The sequence below is a fragment of the Phaseolus vulgaris genome, chromosome 2, assembly GCF_051622355.1.
Source record: "Phaseolus vulgaris cultivar YP4 chromosome 2, ASM5162235v1, whole genome shotgun sequence".
NCBI classification, from domain to species: domain Eukaryota; kingdom Viridiplantae; phylum Streptophyta; class Magnoliopsida; order Fabales; family Fabaceae; genus Phaseolus; species Phaseolus vulgaris.
In genome coordinates this window covers 1,256,252-1,274,961 of record NC_143499.1, presented here as the reverse complement: position 1 = coordinate 1,274,961, position 18,710 = coordinate 1,256,252, and the positions used below count along the sequence as shown (strand labels likewise).

The following is an 18,710-nucleotide window of genomic DNA, read 5'->3' as shown; positions in this document are numbered from 1 at the left end:
TTTTTTTGTTGCTTTGCTGTATAATTGCTTATATTCTTGGCTAACTTGATTCCTGTTCTGAATTCACTCAAAGAATTTTGTTCAACCTGAAAAAGTTTTCAAAAACCCCCCTTAAACAATTCACTCCCCCCCCTCCCCCTTTTGTTTAAGGTCATATATTATAACAACTTTCACTACCGCCGCCACACTCCTCAGTTCACGCTCTAGGTTAGTTTTTTATTTTCAAACATGTTAATTTTACATTTATTTATTAATTTAGTTCAAAATTATTTATATAGATGGTTAGTTTTATGTTGTATTTGAAATATAATGTATAATGTTGAATGTCTTGGTATTGGATTTGGGGGCAATCGACCCTCGACAATTTTTAATGTGTTTTATTACGTATTATGTTTGGAATATATTTGTTGTTGTAATTTTTATATGTTGAGCGTTTTGGTATTGGGTTTGGGAGTGATCGACCCTTAGCAATTTGTAATGTGTTTTATAATGTATTATGTTTTGGAATATAGTGTTGTTTTAATTTTATATGTTGAACTCATTGGTATTGGGTCCGGGGTGATTCGCCCTCAACAATTTGTATTGTGTTTACATCAACTAAAAATTAGCTGATATTGATAGATTAGTTTTTCTATTACATAGTCATGGATGGAGTTGGATAAATGAGAGTTGTATAGTGATGTGTATGAAAATGGCATCGAAGAATTTCTACAATTTGCTCAATGGAATGTAGAAGCTGTAAATGAAGATACTTTTGTCCATGTGTTAATTGTTTGAATGAGAGATAATTAGAAATTAGGTTGATAAGAGAACATGTTCTTTGTGATGGTTTCTTGAAGAATTATATAAAATGGATATGGCATGGTGAATTTGTAGACGTAACACCTCTATTTGACGGTCAATATTCTAATATACATTCTGAAGATCACGTGGAGAACATGAGTTTTTATATTGGAGAAGATAGTTTCCAACAACCACACATGTGTGATTCATTGAAAGATGATTCTAAAACACCTCTTTATCCTGGTTGTTCAAGTTTCACATGTTTGTCAACAATATTAAAATTCTTTTTTTTTACACTAGTGGTGCTTAAGCCTAGCCCAGTGCTTGAAGGGATTGTGACATTGTTAGGCAAGTAATGCAATTGAGAAAATTCGCAGAGTATATAAGTTGGGCATAATCCTAAACCGCAGTAATTTGTCATTGGACTACCCGTAAAGATAGCTAAGCTTTTCGAGCCTTCACCAAACAACAATCTGTACGAAGGAATATTTGTTTACTGATGCATGTGTTTCAGTTAGAGTTTAGTGTGCCAAATCCAAATTATTGTAGGAACACTACACGGAAAGAAGAAAAGAGGTTACAAGTATTCCATACACTTGGTTATTGCAACTTAGGGCTATGTACACACACTTTGGGATCAATTGATGCAAGTCTTAGACTTTTCACAACAATCTTGTTGGATTGATATTTGATTATATCTAATATGTAACTACCTGCTATTATGCTATGATTTTCCTCCAATGTATTATAACTAGTATATGGACCCGTGCATCGGGAATATTTATAACATTTTTTATTTAAATAAAAATATTATAATAATAAATCTATATATGAAAATTAAGAATTATTTTAGAGAAAATTAAATTATAAATCAAAATTACATCAATTATTGAAGTATTAGTAAAGAATTAAAAAAAATCAAATCGATCAATTATTCAATTATTAGTAAACAATTAGGAATACATAAAAAAACAAAAATAAAAAATTGACCCAGTGTATTATATTTATTGTCATAGCAATGTATAAATATATTTAGATAGATGTTTTCTCAAATTTAAAAGGAAGACAGGTTTGCATAAATAGGAAAGTTTTGTTCTGAATAACTGTGCTTGAGCATTTTCTGTTTGAAATTGGCAATGGGTGTTTTGTAGCTGAGCATTTTCTTGTTCATCAAATTGTCAAGGGTGTTTTGTACCTGCAAAATATAAAGCATACAAAATCTTTTAGATACAATATCCATGAGGTAGTCATATATTCATAATTTTATAAGTCATATATTCATGTAGCTGTCTTGTAGATGTTAATCACGTAGAAAATGGTAAATACATTGTTTAAAAAAACAACAAGCTAGAACTTAAATGTATACACCTCCAATGTATTATAATGTTAGTTAACCTTGTTCAAGAGTTATCCGAATCCCATTCATAAATTAGTACCATGTGGTCCAGTTAGTATTTATACATATCATATGGTATGTAGTTTGTGTTAGGTAGAACTAATCCAGATGTAGTACTTTCTTGTCTTGACAATGTTAGGGTTTTTTAAGATTGTCTCAGACCTTTATATAGAAGTTGGAACATCCCTTAAATATTTTAATTTTTTTCATTTTTTTTTACTGATAAAAAAAACAATGAAATGAGTACTTCATTAATATTCTAAAATTAAAACATATGATGACTACAACAAATCCAAGTGCAACTATAAATCATATTGATTTTTATTAGAATTAATACTATACATATTATATCGATTCTTATATCAACAATTATATGATATCTACACACTACATAAATTCTAATTAAAATCAATATAATATATGATAGTTTCAAAAATATTATGGAATCGCTTTTAATGATAATTATGGTGCTACTTATATAATTTGGGATTATTATATGTTATTATTAAGTTTTACAATATAAATAATTTTTAACATATTTCACTACTTTGGTAATATACCAATGATAAGAAAAAAAATGAAAAGACTTAAAATTAATAGAAATATTTGGAAATATTTATCTTGTCATTGCTAAGAGTAATTTTGTAAAAAAAAAAAAACAAATTTTAGTGCTAAATTTATGTTAATCTTGAAGAATTAATTAAATAATCTTATAAAAAGATCAGAGTGGTTATTTTATTTAAGTTTAAAAGTTGTGTGAGAGGTAAAATTAGAAAATTTAACTTGTTAATAACTCATTCTCCAGTTTTCTTTTCATTTTTTATATGACAACTGTGTTACTAGTCATTCCTTTTTGGTTAGACTTATTTTTTTCTTTCAATTTTTTAGAATTTAACAAGTCAGCATACCTAAGCCTCCTACATATATTTGCTATTTCTTTTTTCCTTTTTTGGTGTAGGTAGTTTGCATATTAGTTATGTTAACTCGTTTTAAGACACTCCTGCTATATCCAAAACAGAGAAGCGTCCACAAAGACCAGCCCATAAGAGAATATATCTCCAACAAAAAAAAAAATGGGAATATTTAGTGGTGGTTGTGATTTGTATGTGGCGTGACGGCTGAATTGAAGATGACGGTTGGGGCTATTGCTTCCACCAAAAACAACCAATACCAAACAGCTCCAACTCCAGCGCAAACCCTCGATTTTTGACCTCACAACCTTCTTCAAGGTCTGTCTCTCTTTTTTTCTCTATCTATTTAACATCCTTTGGTTTGTGTGAGCAACGATCGTAATAATAAATTGGCGAGTTTAAATATCCGTAAGTGGGGTTAATGGAAGTGCAGTTAGTTGGTGAGGGTTTTGGTTTTGATTACTTCCGTAAAAGAAAGAAATGGGTCTTCATTTTGTGTGCTGTTGGGTTCGGTGGGTTCAGCGCTTACAAGCTCTATCATGCGCCTTCTGTGGTTCGTAAGAGAAAGAGGGTCTCGAAGCTTGTGGGTGCATTGGTTTCCGTGGCGGAAGCCGTATCCGAATCTGCAGATACCATCGGAATCGTATCCAGAGACGTCAAGGACTTTCTGCAGTCCGATTCAGATCAAATCCCCAATAGCTTGAAGCAAATTTCCAAGATTGCTCGCTCTCAACACTTGTCGGAGTCCTTGGTTAGCGTCACCAATGCTGTCACCGTGGGAGTCGTGCGCGGTTATCAATCTATGAACCGGACTGGTGGTGAGCAAACCGGTTCAACCGCCGTGGACCGGGTGCTTGACAAAATGTTTACACCAGCTGGGTCAGGTTTTGCTTCTGTAGTTCTTGGAAGCTTTGCTAGGAACCTGGTTCTTGCGTTTTATTCTGATCAGCGTAACCACTTAGGTGGAGAATCGAACTCGAGCAATGAGACTGGTGGTGTCACACATGTTGGATCCAGTTCGGATGCTGTTCTTGCTTGGGTGGATGTAGTTTGTGGTGATAGGTGTGGGAAACTGATTGGGAATTGTGTGCAATTGTTTGTGAGCACCGCGGTTGCGGTTTATCTTGACAAGACCATGCATATCAACACCTATGACGATTTCTTTGCTGGCTTAGCTAACCCGAAGCATGAGACCAATGTGAGGGAAATCTTGGTTTCTGTTTGTAATGGTGCCGTGGAGACTCTCATCAAGACGTCTCATAAAGTGTTGACAAGTTCAAATAATGATGTTGGTTCCGGTTCGTGTTCATATTTGGCTATTGGAGAAACTCTGATAAATGAGGACTTGGGTGGAGAAATGTCGTCGATTGAATCGAAGGTTGATGATGTTTATGATGAAGAAAATAAGAGTGGATGGGTGGGCAAAATTTCGTCAACGTTGGCGGTTCCCAGTAATAGGAGGTTTGTTCTTGACCTGACTGGAAGGGTGACATTTGAGACTGTTAGATCTTTCATGGAGTTTGTTTTGCAGACATTTTGTGCTTCTGTGAGGAGATGTGCTCATATTGTTCAAGAGGCAGTGCTTGAGATTGTGAGATATGTTGCAGCGAAGTCCTCCGTTATTGTGACTATATGTCTCGCCTTGTGTCTTCACATAATGGGTGGAGGCTGGGCTTTGGTGCCTGCTTAAGTAATTGTTGTGACTACTTTTCATTCCTCAAGATTTGATTGCTAATTAAACTAGAAAAAATTTCTGGAGATGCTGCTTCCTTGGGTATACATGGATTAGTTTTGTAAATCTTAATATTATAGATGTACAGTGACCATAGAAGGTATGTTTTCTTACATTGTAAACTAATGGGCCAACTCCACAGCTCTCATAGAATCCCCAGCATTCATCAACCAGCAATACTATTTGTTTAGGGTGTATCAATCATGATTAGACCTATTCTTGAATTGGAATCTTGTTGTAAATATATCCTTGTGCATACTTTGGTGATATGATATTTTCTATTAACCAGGGTGCATTCTCTCTGGTCATTTGAACTCTGCCACCCTCTCCCATTTTGGATATATATGACAACTCTGTTTCATGTTCTCTTTTGGATATAACTACTTTGTTCCATGACGAAACTGAATGAGAAGGTAGATTGCAGACTGAGATTTTCTAATGCCTTGGCAACATTTAATCAGCCGAGCCTCGCCTATTCTTGGTTTGTGCTTAAAGTACATTACAACTGACATGACACCCAACCTGTACTCGTAAATTCTTTGAACGTCCTTCGTTTTTTAATTATTCATTTCATCATCAATGAAAGTGGAATGTTTGATATCTGGCTTGCAATGGCAGAGGAAATTGCGCTTATGCAAGTTTGATATATAGTTTGCTAGTTTCACATTAACCAGCATTTGAACAGCTAAAACTAACTTTTATTGACGAGCCATGCAACACTGTCATTATGATAGGAATAGTAATGATGTGGTAGTTAAAAAATTAGAAGCTATATCAGTTGTAATCTAGTTAGTTGTTTAGTTTTTTGTAAAAGGAATTTGGAAGCACTGCCAAATAAAGACGTTAGTTAATTATTACTTTATTTTGTTTGTATCAATTAGATGAACATGGGTTGTATGATAATTTTTTCTTTTGAGAATGGGAATTGCGATCTAATCAACGGGTGCTGTCTAGGTTGGATCCAACTTTACCATGATGGATAGAAGATTGAAGGAGAACGTTACTGGAGAAATCAGTATTGATACTAAAGTGTAAACATGCTAGTGTTACCCAAGCTCAGACCATCTTCATTGGTTCGCAGAGCTCTTTCTATTCCAAAATCAATGACCTCTGTTTCTTCTCCACGTCTTATTTCACCCACGCCATTAAGCTCTGTTTCTTCAACCCCGTTATTACCCTCACCAAATAAACCCTATAGGGATGCCATTGGGGTGTTGTCGACTGCGGCTTCAAAAACACAATTCAAGTAAAAAAATTATTAGAAAGTATAATTTAAATAAAAGGCATAAGTTTATAAAATTAAATTATAAATAATTACTCAATTATTAATGTTCTTTTACCGTTAACTTTCTTTTAACTATTTGATGTTTAATTATGTTAGTTCTTTGAGATAATGTTATCTCTAGGATTTCAGGTTTAATTTTCTTTTCTGGTGTAGGTTTGTTTAGCTCCTTTGTTTGTTTGTATATTTTTTATTTCTTCTTTTACAAATGTTGACGTGATAGTAAATGATCGCAAAAGTTTTAGAATATCTGTAACTTAGTTGGATGTCAAAGCTTTATGATAATGTCTAACATGATTTATTGGAAAAAAAAATCAAAATAAAAATGGGTAACAAATATATGCACGGTTGAATATTACAATACTGATATTCACCTCATTAAGAAAGAGATGATTAAAGTAGTTGTAACTGTTGTATGTGGATATGTATTAAAAATACATATCTGATATCTCTTGTTGAGACTACAATTTTGGCTTTGTGAATGAGCACGAGATTACTATGCTTATTGATGGTGTGGTGGTGGCTTTGTCAATGAACTCTGATCCCAATACACCATCCTCTCCATGTCCTCCACACAATGGTAACGTGTTACTGTGCAATATTGTGTGTGAAGTTGTCCTAAGACTAATTCTCCTTTCAGAGCAATTGTGATATGCACCCATATTTTTTTTAAAACTCCAAATTGCCCTTGTCATTTTTTTGGTCTTTTGTATTCGGAATGAAAAAGAGCTTCCAGATCTTCATGTCGGGAAGACATTCTTGTATTGCGGATAGTCATATCCAGAAGGCACATCTCGGTTCTAGATTTGCATATTCAGAATTGTTTTATTTGTGTTGTGAATATGGATATATGGAAGATAAAGGATAAAATAGACATTTTCTGTACAGGTGTTGGGTGCACATCACAATTGATATTGTGCACGGAGAATTAGCCTTGTCCTAATCCACATTCAAAATCAGATGTTTTTTGTGCTCCTCTATGTCATGGCCCTACCTTTTTTGGATTTACTGGTTAAAGTCCTTGGGCCTAATGGCCACAAACTATTCTTATTGCCTTTATTTTCTTGCACCCTTATGTTTTTCTTCCTGCACCCCTACAATTTTATAAACCCTACAATTTTATAAATCCTTAAATTGGACTTGACCATTTATTTGGAAAAGGACACCATGGTGGAGTTTGTTTGACATTGTTCATCTTCTTCATTCATCTCAGACGATGGTGGAAGGTCATTTTAGCTATACGGAGCAAGGTGGAGAAGTGGGTTGCCTTGCCGAAGTGTTGCTTAGCTTCTAGAGGTTACTGAAAATCGGGGTCTAGGAGTATGCTACGGATTCATCAATTTGAAAGTGGATCATTTTGTTTTTCGGATGAGGAGGTGTTCTGAAAGAATTTTTTTCATAAATTGTTGATTTTCAGATTGCTGAATCCGAAAGCCTAATTTTTGTTACAGATTGGTGGATCCTGAATGATTTTTTTGAATTATGGATTTCTGATCTGGAATGCATATTTTGAATTATGTATTGGTGGATTCATAATACTTTTTTGAATTATGGATTGTTGGATCCGAAATAAATTGTTTGACTTATGGATTCTTGGATTCGAAAGATTTACTAATTTCCCAATTTGGGATTTCTACAGATTCCATAATCTAAAATATGGAAAAAAAATACAAATTCTCTATTTTGTAAAACTATCAGACTACATTGTTTGGAATAATATATATGATTGTGGAAATAAAAATCCAAAGAAAAAACGAAACTACAAATCCAAAAACCAAAAAAATTACTTAACTTCTTATCCAGGGCACGGTCAAGAGAAACCACCCTTCTCTCACCAAGTTGTCGAGTCATCACCCTAAACCACCAACAAAAACACGAGATGGAACGACTTCGCTGAGAGAGGAAAGAAGTTTGTGGAGTGCGGTTGCGCAATCTGTGGGCAACAATTACTGTTTAATTTGAAGTAAGTTAAGGAGAACGAAATTTGATTGGTTAGACAATTTTCAGTTGTCATATATTAATTGTACCCATATAGACAAAAGTAGACCTTGATAGTACGTGAAATTAATTGTATAATTGTTGATGTGTCGATTGCTTCTCCACAAATTCCTTCTCCAATCTAAACACACTCTCACTCTAAACTCTTTTTTTCTAAATTAATAGCCTATTTGTATCAATGTACGCGAGTATGTGAGGATGAAAAGATGACAATGAAAGTTGAAAAAACGATAAAACAAAAAACAAAATTGAGAAAAACACAAAAAATAATGTAATTTCTTTGGTTAAAACTTTGTTTGCGTGATTAAAATTATACATTATTATAAATTATATAGTGATTAAATATACAAATTATATTTTAATATATGTATATAACGTTTATAATTTTTTATTAATTACTAATATTTTTTTATATCATGATAAAAATAAATAAAATTAATTTTAATTATTAATATGTATTTTTATTAATATTTAAATTAAATTTATTTTAATTCTAATCTATATTTTTAAATTCTTTTATATTATGAGTTTTGATTTAATCACTCATAATTTTTTATTTTTTTTAATAATTTTTTTTCATTAATAATATATAATTGTTATTACATGATGTATGATGTGTTATCCTAATTGAGATATCAAGTTATATAGTGGTACCTAACATAAAAATTTTTATTAAAAAAAATCACTCAGATATCCAAATCCAAATAATTTCACTTCTATTTCAAATTTTCACACATTCAATCTCTTAAATTATCATATATATTCACTTCCCAATTTAAACACATTTACTCATGAGACAATATGGACATCCAAACACACCATAAAACAATGTAATTTTTTTCATTCTCACTCTCTCACCCTCGTCCAAATATGGCTAAAAGTTTCACCTTATTCATTAAAAATGAAAACCAAACGAAAAAATAAAATCTAAAACACCGTGTATTAATTATTTAATTAAGAAATTTCATGAAGAAAGTATCATGTATCACTTTGTCAGTCACGGATTCTCTCCTAGATTTCTTTATAGTACTTTGAGAAGACAACTCAATAATTATTGAAGAATTATGGGAAGTTAATGCCTGCAACACATACAAAGGCATGCACAGTGCTTTAAATACCAGTTTATTTCTTCGATGCCAGTTTTAAATAGCATATGCAGTATCTTAAATATCAACGGAACATCGATGTCATCACTCTCTTCAAGACTCAAGAGGCACACAAGTACACAACAATAATAACTTGCATTAAATTCAAAGTTATAGTTATTCCTACAAGTCAACTCATTTCTATTTCTTCTTCTCCTCTGTCAATTCATTTATCTCACCTCTCAATTAGATTGCTACATTAAACAAAATGATCTTCTCTATGTAGAATGAACCTGTACTATACTTGATACACTGAGTAGCTCCACATAATGTAATAGTGATTTTAGGGATTCTCAATTCAGATCCATTTTTTATGTAATTAATAAAATACAAAAAGATATACATTTTTTTTTTATTGTGAATCGGACTTTTTTCTTCTTTTTTTTCTTTTTCATTTATTCTAAAAAATATCTATACAAAAATTAGAAATAATGGCTTCAAAAATAAACTATGGCCTAAGTATGGGATAAGGATAGAAATTAAAATAAATAGTTCTCCTAGCAAGTCACAAATATATGCTCTTCCTTCTATATCGTGTTTCCTCATTTAAAGATATAACAAAAATTACTATTTACTTAAACAATTTTCTTCATGAGTAATTTTAAAAGAAAAGTAATAAAATAAAATGTCATAACTTTTCTTTTGACCTTTTTTATCATATATTTATCTAAATTCTTTTTTTTTCAGAAATGTTTAGTTCATTTTTATCTTCTTATTCTTTTATTTTTTTACTTGTGCTTATAGATAAGTTAAGCACATATTCATCAATGGAATGGAACCACTCTATGATATGCAGCTTATTTTTATTTTAGTGAGTTGAAGCAAAGTTTATTAAATTGTGTACACAATATATATGTAAGAAGAGCGTATCTTATAGATAAACAAAGTTAATGAAAAAAATCATTTTTTTGTTTATAATTTTAAATTTTATATAAATTCTTAAGTCTCAAAATGTAGAATGTTATATTTTATAACGTAAAGATCTTATAAGATGATTCTGAATAAATTTTTATAAAATGATTCAAAATTTTCTGCTCCTCTAATATGGCAACATATTATAAATGTAAATATTATAGATATTTATTTATATTTAAATTTTAAATAATGAAATAGTACAAATAAGTATCTGTAATCTTACAGGAAAAGATAATTAGGATACATAAATAGTAAACAAAAACAAATGAAATGGTGTGCTAATACAAATTTTATTGTAGCATATAACAATATAGCTGAGTATTGATTAATTTTTCTCGTCCTGGGTATAAATATAATCGAGGTTTGCCGCAAGTGTCCTCCTTTTCAAGCATTCTTCATCATCAGTATCGTCGCAACTATCCTCGGTCAAAAGATCCTACGCGTATCAGAAACATATGAATCAGACCTTAAAAAAATATCTAGTGAGAATGAAAAAAACCAATGTAAAATCGAACAAGAACAACAATTAAACACGACTAACCGGATTTATTTTGCCAAAAGATGATTTAGAGCGTGCGGCATGGGTCGTGATCATGCAGCTGAGAAACAGAGCCATGAATAACAGGGCTGTGACCTTTCTCATATTTGGTTTTGGAATAGAGAAGAAAAATGAAAGATGGTAGAGATATAAAGGAGAGAGTTTGTGTGTTGAAGATATGGTTGCAGGTCAATTTATAGGATATAAAGTGTGGACTTTGAAAGGTGAAGAGAGAATTTATTAAATGGAACGGTAGTGAAATTCTCTAGGACCAAAAAAAGTATTCTTCTTTTTCTTATTTTAAGAAGAAATAAACGGTCATATCAATAGTGGAGAAATTTTGAGCAGAACCAAAAGACAGGCAGAACCACTAGTAATGAACCAAAACAACAAAGCAAGAAAAAGAAAGATTCGAACTTCGAAACAAAGATGGAATTTTTGTTATTTATAGGATTACTTCTTTGTCTCTGTTTTTAGATATAGAGGGAAAGAGTGACAGAAAACATGAAACAAAAATGTAGAAAGGAATAATAAAGAAACAATGTGAATGTGTGTAGTGTTTACTTCTGGCAGTGCCCAAATAACTGGGTAATCAACTCTTTTACATTTTTTCTGCATGACTTGTTAGTTACTGCAACATCACTTTGCATGAATGTGTCTAAAAAAGATTTTCAAACTATCTAATATGATTTTTTCATATTTTCATTATAATTATTTATTAATTTAACTACATAGATTGGCATTTATTTTTCTTTTTCAAAGTATAACATTTTTTTTAATAAAGTTTGAATATCTAATTTATTTATCCCTTTAATTATATAATTATATAGATTAACACTTTGAGTTGACATTGCTTATATCATTATAAATATAAGTATCTAAATTAAATTTTATTATTAATAAAAAAAAATAATATCTAGTTAACTATCAAAGTTTTAATTATCAACTTTAAAATATAAATGATTAATAATTAAAATATTAATAACTAATTAGATATGAATTTATAAATTATTTATTAATAATAAAAATTAATTTAAATACTAATATTTTTTTCAATATTTAAAATAATATTTAATTTAATCAATATAGTAACTAATTATTTTTTATTTTTAAAACTAATTTTAATTTAATAACTTACATAATTTTTATATTATTTCTTTTAACAATATTACAAAAAATTCAAGAGAATCCATATGCCCTTTTGCAAATATTATAAGTCTCCTTACATTATTATTCAATTAAAAGTTATTATGTATAACGAATATGTTAATTTTTAAATAATTTTTTCAACAGTTATATAAAAAACTATTTTGACCAGCAACATGTAAAAATGTATCCAAAGATACATGTATGCTAAACTATATTAATGTTTTAACTCATAATTGGCAACTAAGAAACTGTCTCTTTAATTTTTAATTTGTTTTGAGATGACGAGCATTCAATTTATAATTGAGCATCGACCTTATGGACTTTTAATAATAGGATTTATATAAAAAATTACTAGAATGTATAAGTTATGTAAACCACCACTGCAGCATTAATCTTTACCACACTAACTCGAAATGTATTTCCGTCTCTATTAGTTATGGAACTTATTTCATACACTTTTTATTGAAATTAAAATATTAATGAAAATGACATTATAAATATTATATGAATAAAATTAATTAAATTATTATATTATCAAATTGAATGAAATAAAACTATAATAATTTAAAATATTATACATGTTAATTTGCTAAATTATATAATCTAGTAAAGTAAAATTATGATCGTTTTCAAAATACTATAGTTCTAAACAGTTATAAATTATAAGTTTTTATTGTAAAATTACTTTAAATCTCCAAATTTTAGAAGTTAAAATTTGTACTATAATTTAATTTTTAAATAATAAATATAATTGCCCTAAAAATGTCATTATTTTTAAAATTGTAATTGTTATTGAATTATAGTTTTTTTCCATTGGATTTGGCATTATAGTTTTGTGAATATGCAATTTTAGTCTCTAGTTTTTTTTTTGTGAATTTAGTTTTCAATTTTTTAAAACTAAGTAATTTTAATGCCCATTAATTACTAAGATAGTAATTCAGATTATAGTCAACTTATAATTTTTTAAAATTTTATCAGATGATATATTAATGTTAGATCAAAATTGTTTAATTTAAAAAAATAGAGAGCTAAATCCACTATTAAAATTCAAGAGGAACCAAAGCTCCGAAGATCAAAAAAAGTATATTTAAGTCTTAATTTCAAAAATAATAAATATAGTGAAAACTTTTACTCTATTCGTTAATGTTATTATTCACAACCCTATAATATCAATTTCAATTAGAAAAAAAAATTATTTTGAAAATTAAAAATAAAACTGAACATTTTTAATAAACAATAAATTTAACTAAATAGTAATAGAAAGATAAAAAAATGATGATTTGGCCTATCATTTTTTATAATTTTTTTATTACATAATTTTATTTTCATAGTTTTCTTCTATTAAGACAAAAAAAAATTCTCGGAAAAAAATCTAATGAGTAGAGAAACTTACATACAAAACAAAGTAAAGCCTTGTTGTATTATACATAACCTTGTGTCCTCTCGTGTGATGATGAGTTGTCAAGCCTCTGATTTGTAATTGATGAGGTTGTGCAAATAGAAGAGTGGTGAGTGGTGAATCTTGACAAGCTAGACAGGATTACTAAAAATGGAATATGATCCCTAATACTCCAGTGACAACAAATTCATGTACATAAATCATCTCCAAAGGACAATTAATCTATGTCTATATCACAAATGTTGTCTTTACGTATCTCTTCAAGCTCAATTTTAGCCACTTTTTCCTTCCTTCGACCCTGTCTTGTATCTGAGATTGCTTTCATGCGTAAGAAAAATTATGTCACAAAATATTTGTACCAAAAATAAGAAAGAGAAAAAAAAAACAAGAATCCTCCACTCCAACCGCGTGAGGATCTAAAACTCGAAATCCACATTCACTGTCAGTGTACGTGTTATGTCAAATTAAGGATGCAGCTTTCGGCAAAGTTTAATTGTACGTAATCTAGAAAACAAAATCTTGGACAGAGAGTCAAACATTAGCACCTCTTTCAAACAATATTTGTTTATTATCACCTAGGTTTTATTGGTTTTTCTCTTTTTTTTAGTGTGTGTTAGTTAGTTATGACACTTATATTGCAAATTTATTTTAACAGTTTTTAGGTTTTTAAAAAAATATTACAGTATATTCACTTCTCTTCTCTATCATCGTTTCTCCTTCTATTTTATTATATAATCTTTTGTACAAATGTTCATGCATAATGTTATTTATCTTTCAATATTCATTTAAGTCACCCGTCACTATTGCATCCTGCCTATTCCAACCATCTCCATTTTTTGCGTCATTTTTATCTTGTGGACTCCAGAGATGAAAATTAACATCCATACATAGAAAGAAAATGTGTAACATTTCTGACTTTTTTGGAATTCCCAAATAAAACTAAAACACAGAATTGACTAGTTGGTCCCTTTGTAGTTCATTTTCTGTAATTTATTTTGGACAGACTCAAACGTCCCTTTACATTCATATTGGTATCAACATCATAATATAATATAATATACAATAAAATTTTAAAATTTAAATAACTCTAATATAATATTAAAAATAGACTTTAAATTTAAAGTTATATCTACTTATTTATTATAAAATGTCCTTTAATAAGATTTACAATAACAATTTTTTATATTCTATCAACGATTCTCAAAAGAAAATAACTAAATTTATATAGGTTATTTAATAATTAATAACTATCTATCTATCTTTCTATATATATATATATATATATATAATTTATTTTACAGTAATAAAGGCTTAGCTCGAAAAACATGAACTAGAATTATCTTAATAGACTTAAGTGAAAAAATGTAATAATTTGTTAACAAAAACAAAAATATTAGTATACCTTAGATGTCCAAATGATATTTACTATTTCAAAATGGTTTTGCATTTGTTAGAATGTGACTAATAATTTCAGTGGGGGCTTTAAGAAAGAGTTGATGTGCTTAAACTTCATATGGAGGTTTTCCTTGTTTCTTAATTCTACTAGTTACATATTTAAATGAGTTTGTTTGCGGATTATTTTTCAACGTGGATATAGTGGGTCAAGAACGATATGAGACGATTGTTTCTTTATGCATCTTCGAATTTTTTTTTAACTTACTTTCAGATTACATAATCTAAAAGTCTTTTTTTAAATATGTATTTAGATTTCATAATCCGAAAATTATTCTGGGATGAAAAAAAAAATATATATTTTTACGTTTTGTATAGAAGTACAGGAAGAAACAGACTACAGAGACATACCAGGAGTGTTTGTTCGGCCTGGTTTACAAAGGTGACAGAGAAAAAAAAATCCAAAAAAGAGGTCCAAATTTCCATGTAAAGACAAAAGCAAGCTCGGGTTATGTAGGACCAATTCCAAAGAAAACTACGCAATGTAAACAAGCTGCTTCTTCCTGCACCTCCATACCTTCTTCTCTCACCTCCATAGATTTTCGTATTTCCAAAACTACCCCTCTTTAATATTTCGGATTACATAATCTGGAAGTCAATTTTCAAATTTGTAATTAGCTTCTGGATTATATAATCTAGAAGTCTTTTTTTATATGCATGATTACTTTACGGATTACATAATTTGGAAGTCATTTTTAACTTCCGGATTATGTAATCCGGAAGTCTTTTTCCAAATGCGTTTCCGGATTACATAATCCAGAAATTATTCTATGGGGGTGGCACAAGAAGGATAAAAATGTATTTTCATGTTGTGTATGGAGGTGTCAGAAGAAGATATGGAGGTGCAGGAAGAAATAGTCCTGTAAGCATAGTCTAATACAAGCAACTTAGTTAAGCCCAATAATAGTTATGGTGACTTTATGATGTTGGATATTGTTATCTTTTTCCATCAAAGAGTTATGTTTGCTTGATTTGAAAATATTACTAAATTATTTAGATATACAAATTATTGAATTAAACTTTTTATCAGTGGTGATTTTGGGATTTGCAATTGTTTTAGAAGAAAAAAGTTTCTTCAAATATTGAAGAAGTTAAACATCACGCACCATGATATATTTATAAGTGGAAAACCTAATGTTAATATTCATTTCAGACAAAGATTCTAAAGTTGATATGTGTGAGATAAAATTTGTCAGCTTAAAACCTGCGGTGGTTTAAGAGTAAAAGTCTTGGCTTTTTAATTTTAAACGCTATGAGTATGATTAAATACTAAAAGGATTTTTTTAGAGAGTTTTTATTAAAAAGGTTTTGAAATTTTTTTATATCTTGTATAATAAATGGATACACAACTCAAAATATTAATTTTGTAATTTATTTTTTAACTTAAAATATTAATATATCATTAATATAATTGTTAATTGAATGTATTTTTTTTAATGTCCAAATATAATTTCTCTAAAAAGTACAATATTGTATATCAAGATTATAATCTTAAACCATATTAAGTTAGGTCAAAGTTTGTAATATGTAGATGTAGGAAACAATTCACTAAACACTATATCTAAACTACAAAATAATCATGTGTTATTATCATGATATTTATACTTAAAACTGATGAGGTGTTGTTAAGTAAATCATGAAACAAATCATAACAATTGAACGATGACACATCAGTCAAATAAAGAAATGATTTTTCTTTCACTTAAACTTTTCGTTTCACTTGAGTATAAGGGACAAGTGTATTATCAAGTTGTTGAATAGTGATACCTATCTGATAACTCCACACATTACACAAACAACCTTCCAAACAATTCACAAGATTTAACATCATTAACGAGTACTAAATTGTAAACACCCACAAATCATGATTAAGGTACAATTGGATTCTATTGGGCCTAACTTAACCATTCATACAGTGAAAGGACCAATACAAACCATTATAAAGGTAATAAAACTCTATTCTAAACTTGTATCTTTAACTCAAACCTAAACTAACTTTGTGTCAAAGTATAACTTAAGTATCCCTATTGTAATTTGGAAAATTAGAACCATAGAAATCGAAGATTGAAAAGGCCATGTAAGAAAATCCAACCTTCTAACTATTTTGATTCCATATGGGTGGTCCATCCTTGACATGTGAAAAATGAACTTTTTACCCAATTAAATGTCTGCATGCTTATAAATAATAGAGAAAACTAGTAATTTTGTTTGTAATTAACTCAATAACATTTATACTTCAATTAATCCGAAATTGAATGTCCCATGTCGAATTTCTCTTGTCTTCTCTTCTAGTCTAACCGCCGTGTTCGATATAGGATATTTGCAAAGACACTCCGATGCTCTAAGTTAGTTGAGATCAATCATAACAATTTAGTTCAGGAATTAGAATCACATCACCTTTTATCATGAGGGTCCCTCTTTGTTTATACTACTATGATGGGCCTTGTATTGCCAAAATGGTCCAGTTAAACCCAATAAATGTTAATCCTGTTTTGTTGTGTCTTTAATCGAGATCAATGTTCTTATATTTTGGTATGACGTAAATACCATTTTTTGTCAAAAGACCATTAGACCGTTTAGGTGTTCGACTAATCAGTCGTTCGGTACTCACTGTTCCAAAAAGCAATGCAAGAGTAACTACTTACTTTGATTCCTATCTAAATCAATTTGGTTGTGGTAGGTAATTGATTTATGTGTTAAAGATAATCCATCTCCATCCACGTGAATGTGAGGGATTTGCGTGGTCTTGGCGATTTCAATAGTAAACTCGTGCTTCATGTTTCCTTCAACATAATAGGACCAGACTACGAAGCGAAAAGCAAAAGAGGTAGCTAAAGTAACCCCTTGCAAATCTCTTTCTCGCTATAGCTTTCATTTCTTGATTATTTTACTTTTTTCATCAAAATATCTTTTTGGTTGTTTCTTACTTTTTTTTCTCTATGCTATTCTTTCCTTCCTCACTTTTTATCTCCTTCCTGTTCACATGGTTTTGCTTACCGCGTTCCTCCTTTTGCCATAATTTTCAGCAATCATTGTACTTCCACCCCTCAAAATAAAGCCAGCCACACATGTGAGAAAGGTCTCTTGAAGCTTGGTTTATGTTGCTTAACCATGGCAGTGATGCGTTGGTCACTTTGTTTAATTAGTCGTTTGACGTAACTTGTTGTCTTCTACAATGTTGTGGGCATATTTGTGGATGTTGTAGCTTTGTAGTAATCATTTACAAACTCAGCCTAAGAATACTCCTCAAAACTGTTACACTATTTGAAGTCTTTTAACTCAAACTTGCGTACATGGAATGCGTGCCCTACCGATTCTCCAAATAATAATATAAATAGCTGGAACAATGAAGAAGTTATTCTCACCAGCTATATATACGTGACTGAGCAGAATCTCAACTAACGGCCTGTTTCCTTTCCTGGTTTGGCATGAAATGGTTTTATACGGATGTTTCTAATCCTTGTCAGGAAGGGAATGTTCTGATTCACACCAGCAGCAGGTAGAAGACGAATGATGATTTAAAAAAGTGAAAGTTGAATTGATTTGAGAAAAAAATAAGTGTAAAAGAAGTAAGTTTGTCTGAATTTAGATATTTATAAATTGAATTTGTGAAAGAAAATTTATTAAAATTTGTAAATAATGTTATAATGTGATGGTTATGTTTTTTTTTTAATTTCTTTAAAATATATAAAATGTAAATTTAGAAATTTACTCATATCTTTAAAAATATTTAAATAATAGTAATAATAATAAATAAATAATTAATGTATATATTTATTTCTTATAATTAATAATAATATTATTATATACATTTACTTTTTAATACAAAATAACTATTTTTATTTTTATTTATTATTTTTTAATAACAGTATTATTAAATATTTGATAATAAATAATATAAAATAATAAATGATAATATTATTTAATAAAAAAAATTAATTATTAATTTTTTAATTTATATTTTAATTTTTTTTTAAAAATATTTTAAAATTATGTATAATATATAATCC

At 29.5% G+C, this 18,710-nt stretch overlaps 1 protein-coding gene and 1 long non-coding RNA gene across 2 annotated transcripts; one reads left to right on the top strand and one right to left on the bottom strand.

Annotated features, from left to right (window-relative positions):
* The first annotated feature begins 3,134 nt into the window (after window positions 1-3,134).
* On the top strand, window positions 3,135-5,130 carry LOC137810018 (protein PHLOEM PROTEIN 2-LIKE A10). Its single transcript, XM_068611125.2, has one exon. The coding sequence runs from the start codon at window positions 3,512-3,514 to the stop codon at window positions 4,778-4,780; it is 1,269 nt and encodes a 422-aa protein (XP_068467226.1). The 5' UTR covers window positions 3,135-3,511; the 3' UTR covers window positions 4,781-5,130.
* Window positions 5,131-10,305: 5,175 nt separating this feature from the next.
* LOC150028926 (uncharacterized) lies at window positions 10,306-11,035 on the bottom strand. Its single transcript, XR_016519021.1, has 2 exons — window positions 10,704-11,035; window positions 10,306-10,598 (listed from the first exon to the last, which is right to left on the bottom strand). It is a non-coding gene; the product is annotated as an uncharacterized LOC150028926 (long non-coding RNA).
* Between the last annotated feature and the right edge of the window lie 7,675 nt (window positions 11,036-18,710).

What these genes read in the sequence shown, in the direction of transcription:
- LOC137810018 (XM_068611125.2), top strand. Translation starts at nt 3,512, where the DNA reads ATGGAAGTGCAGTTAGTTGGTGAGGGTTTTGGTTTTGATTACTTCCGT.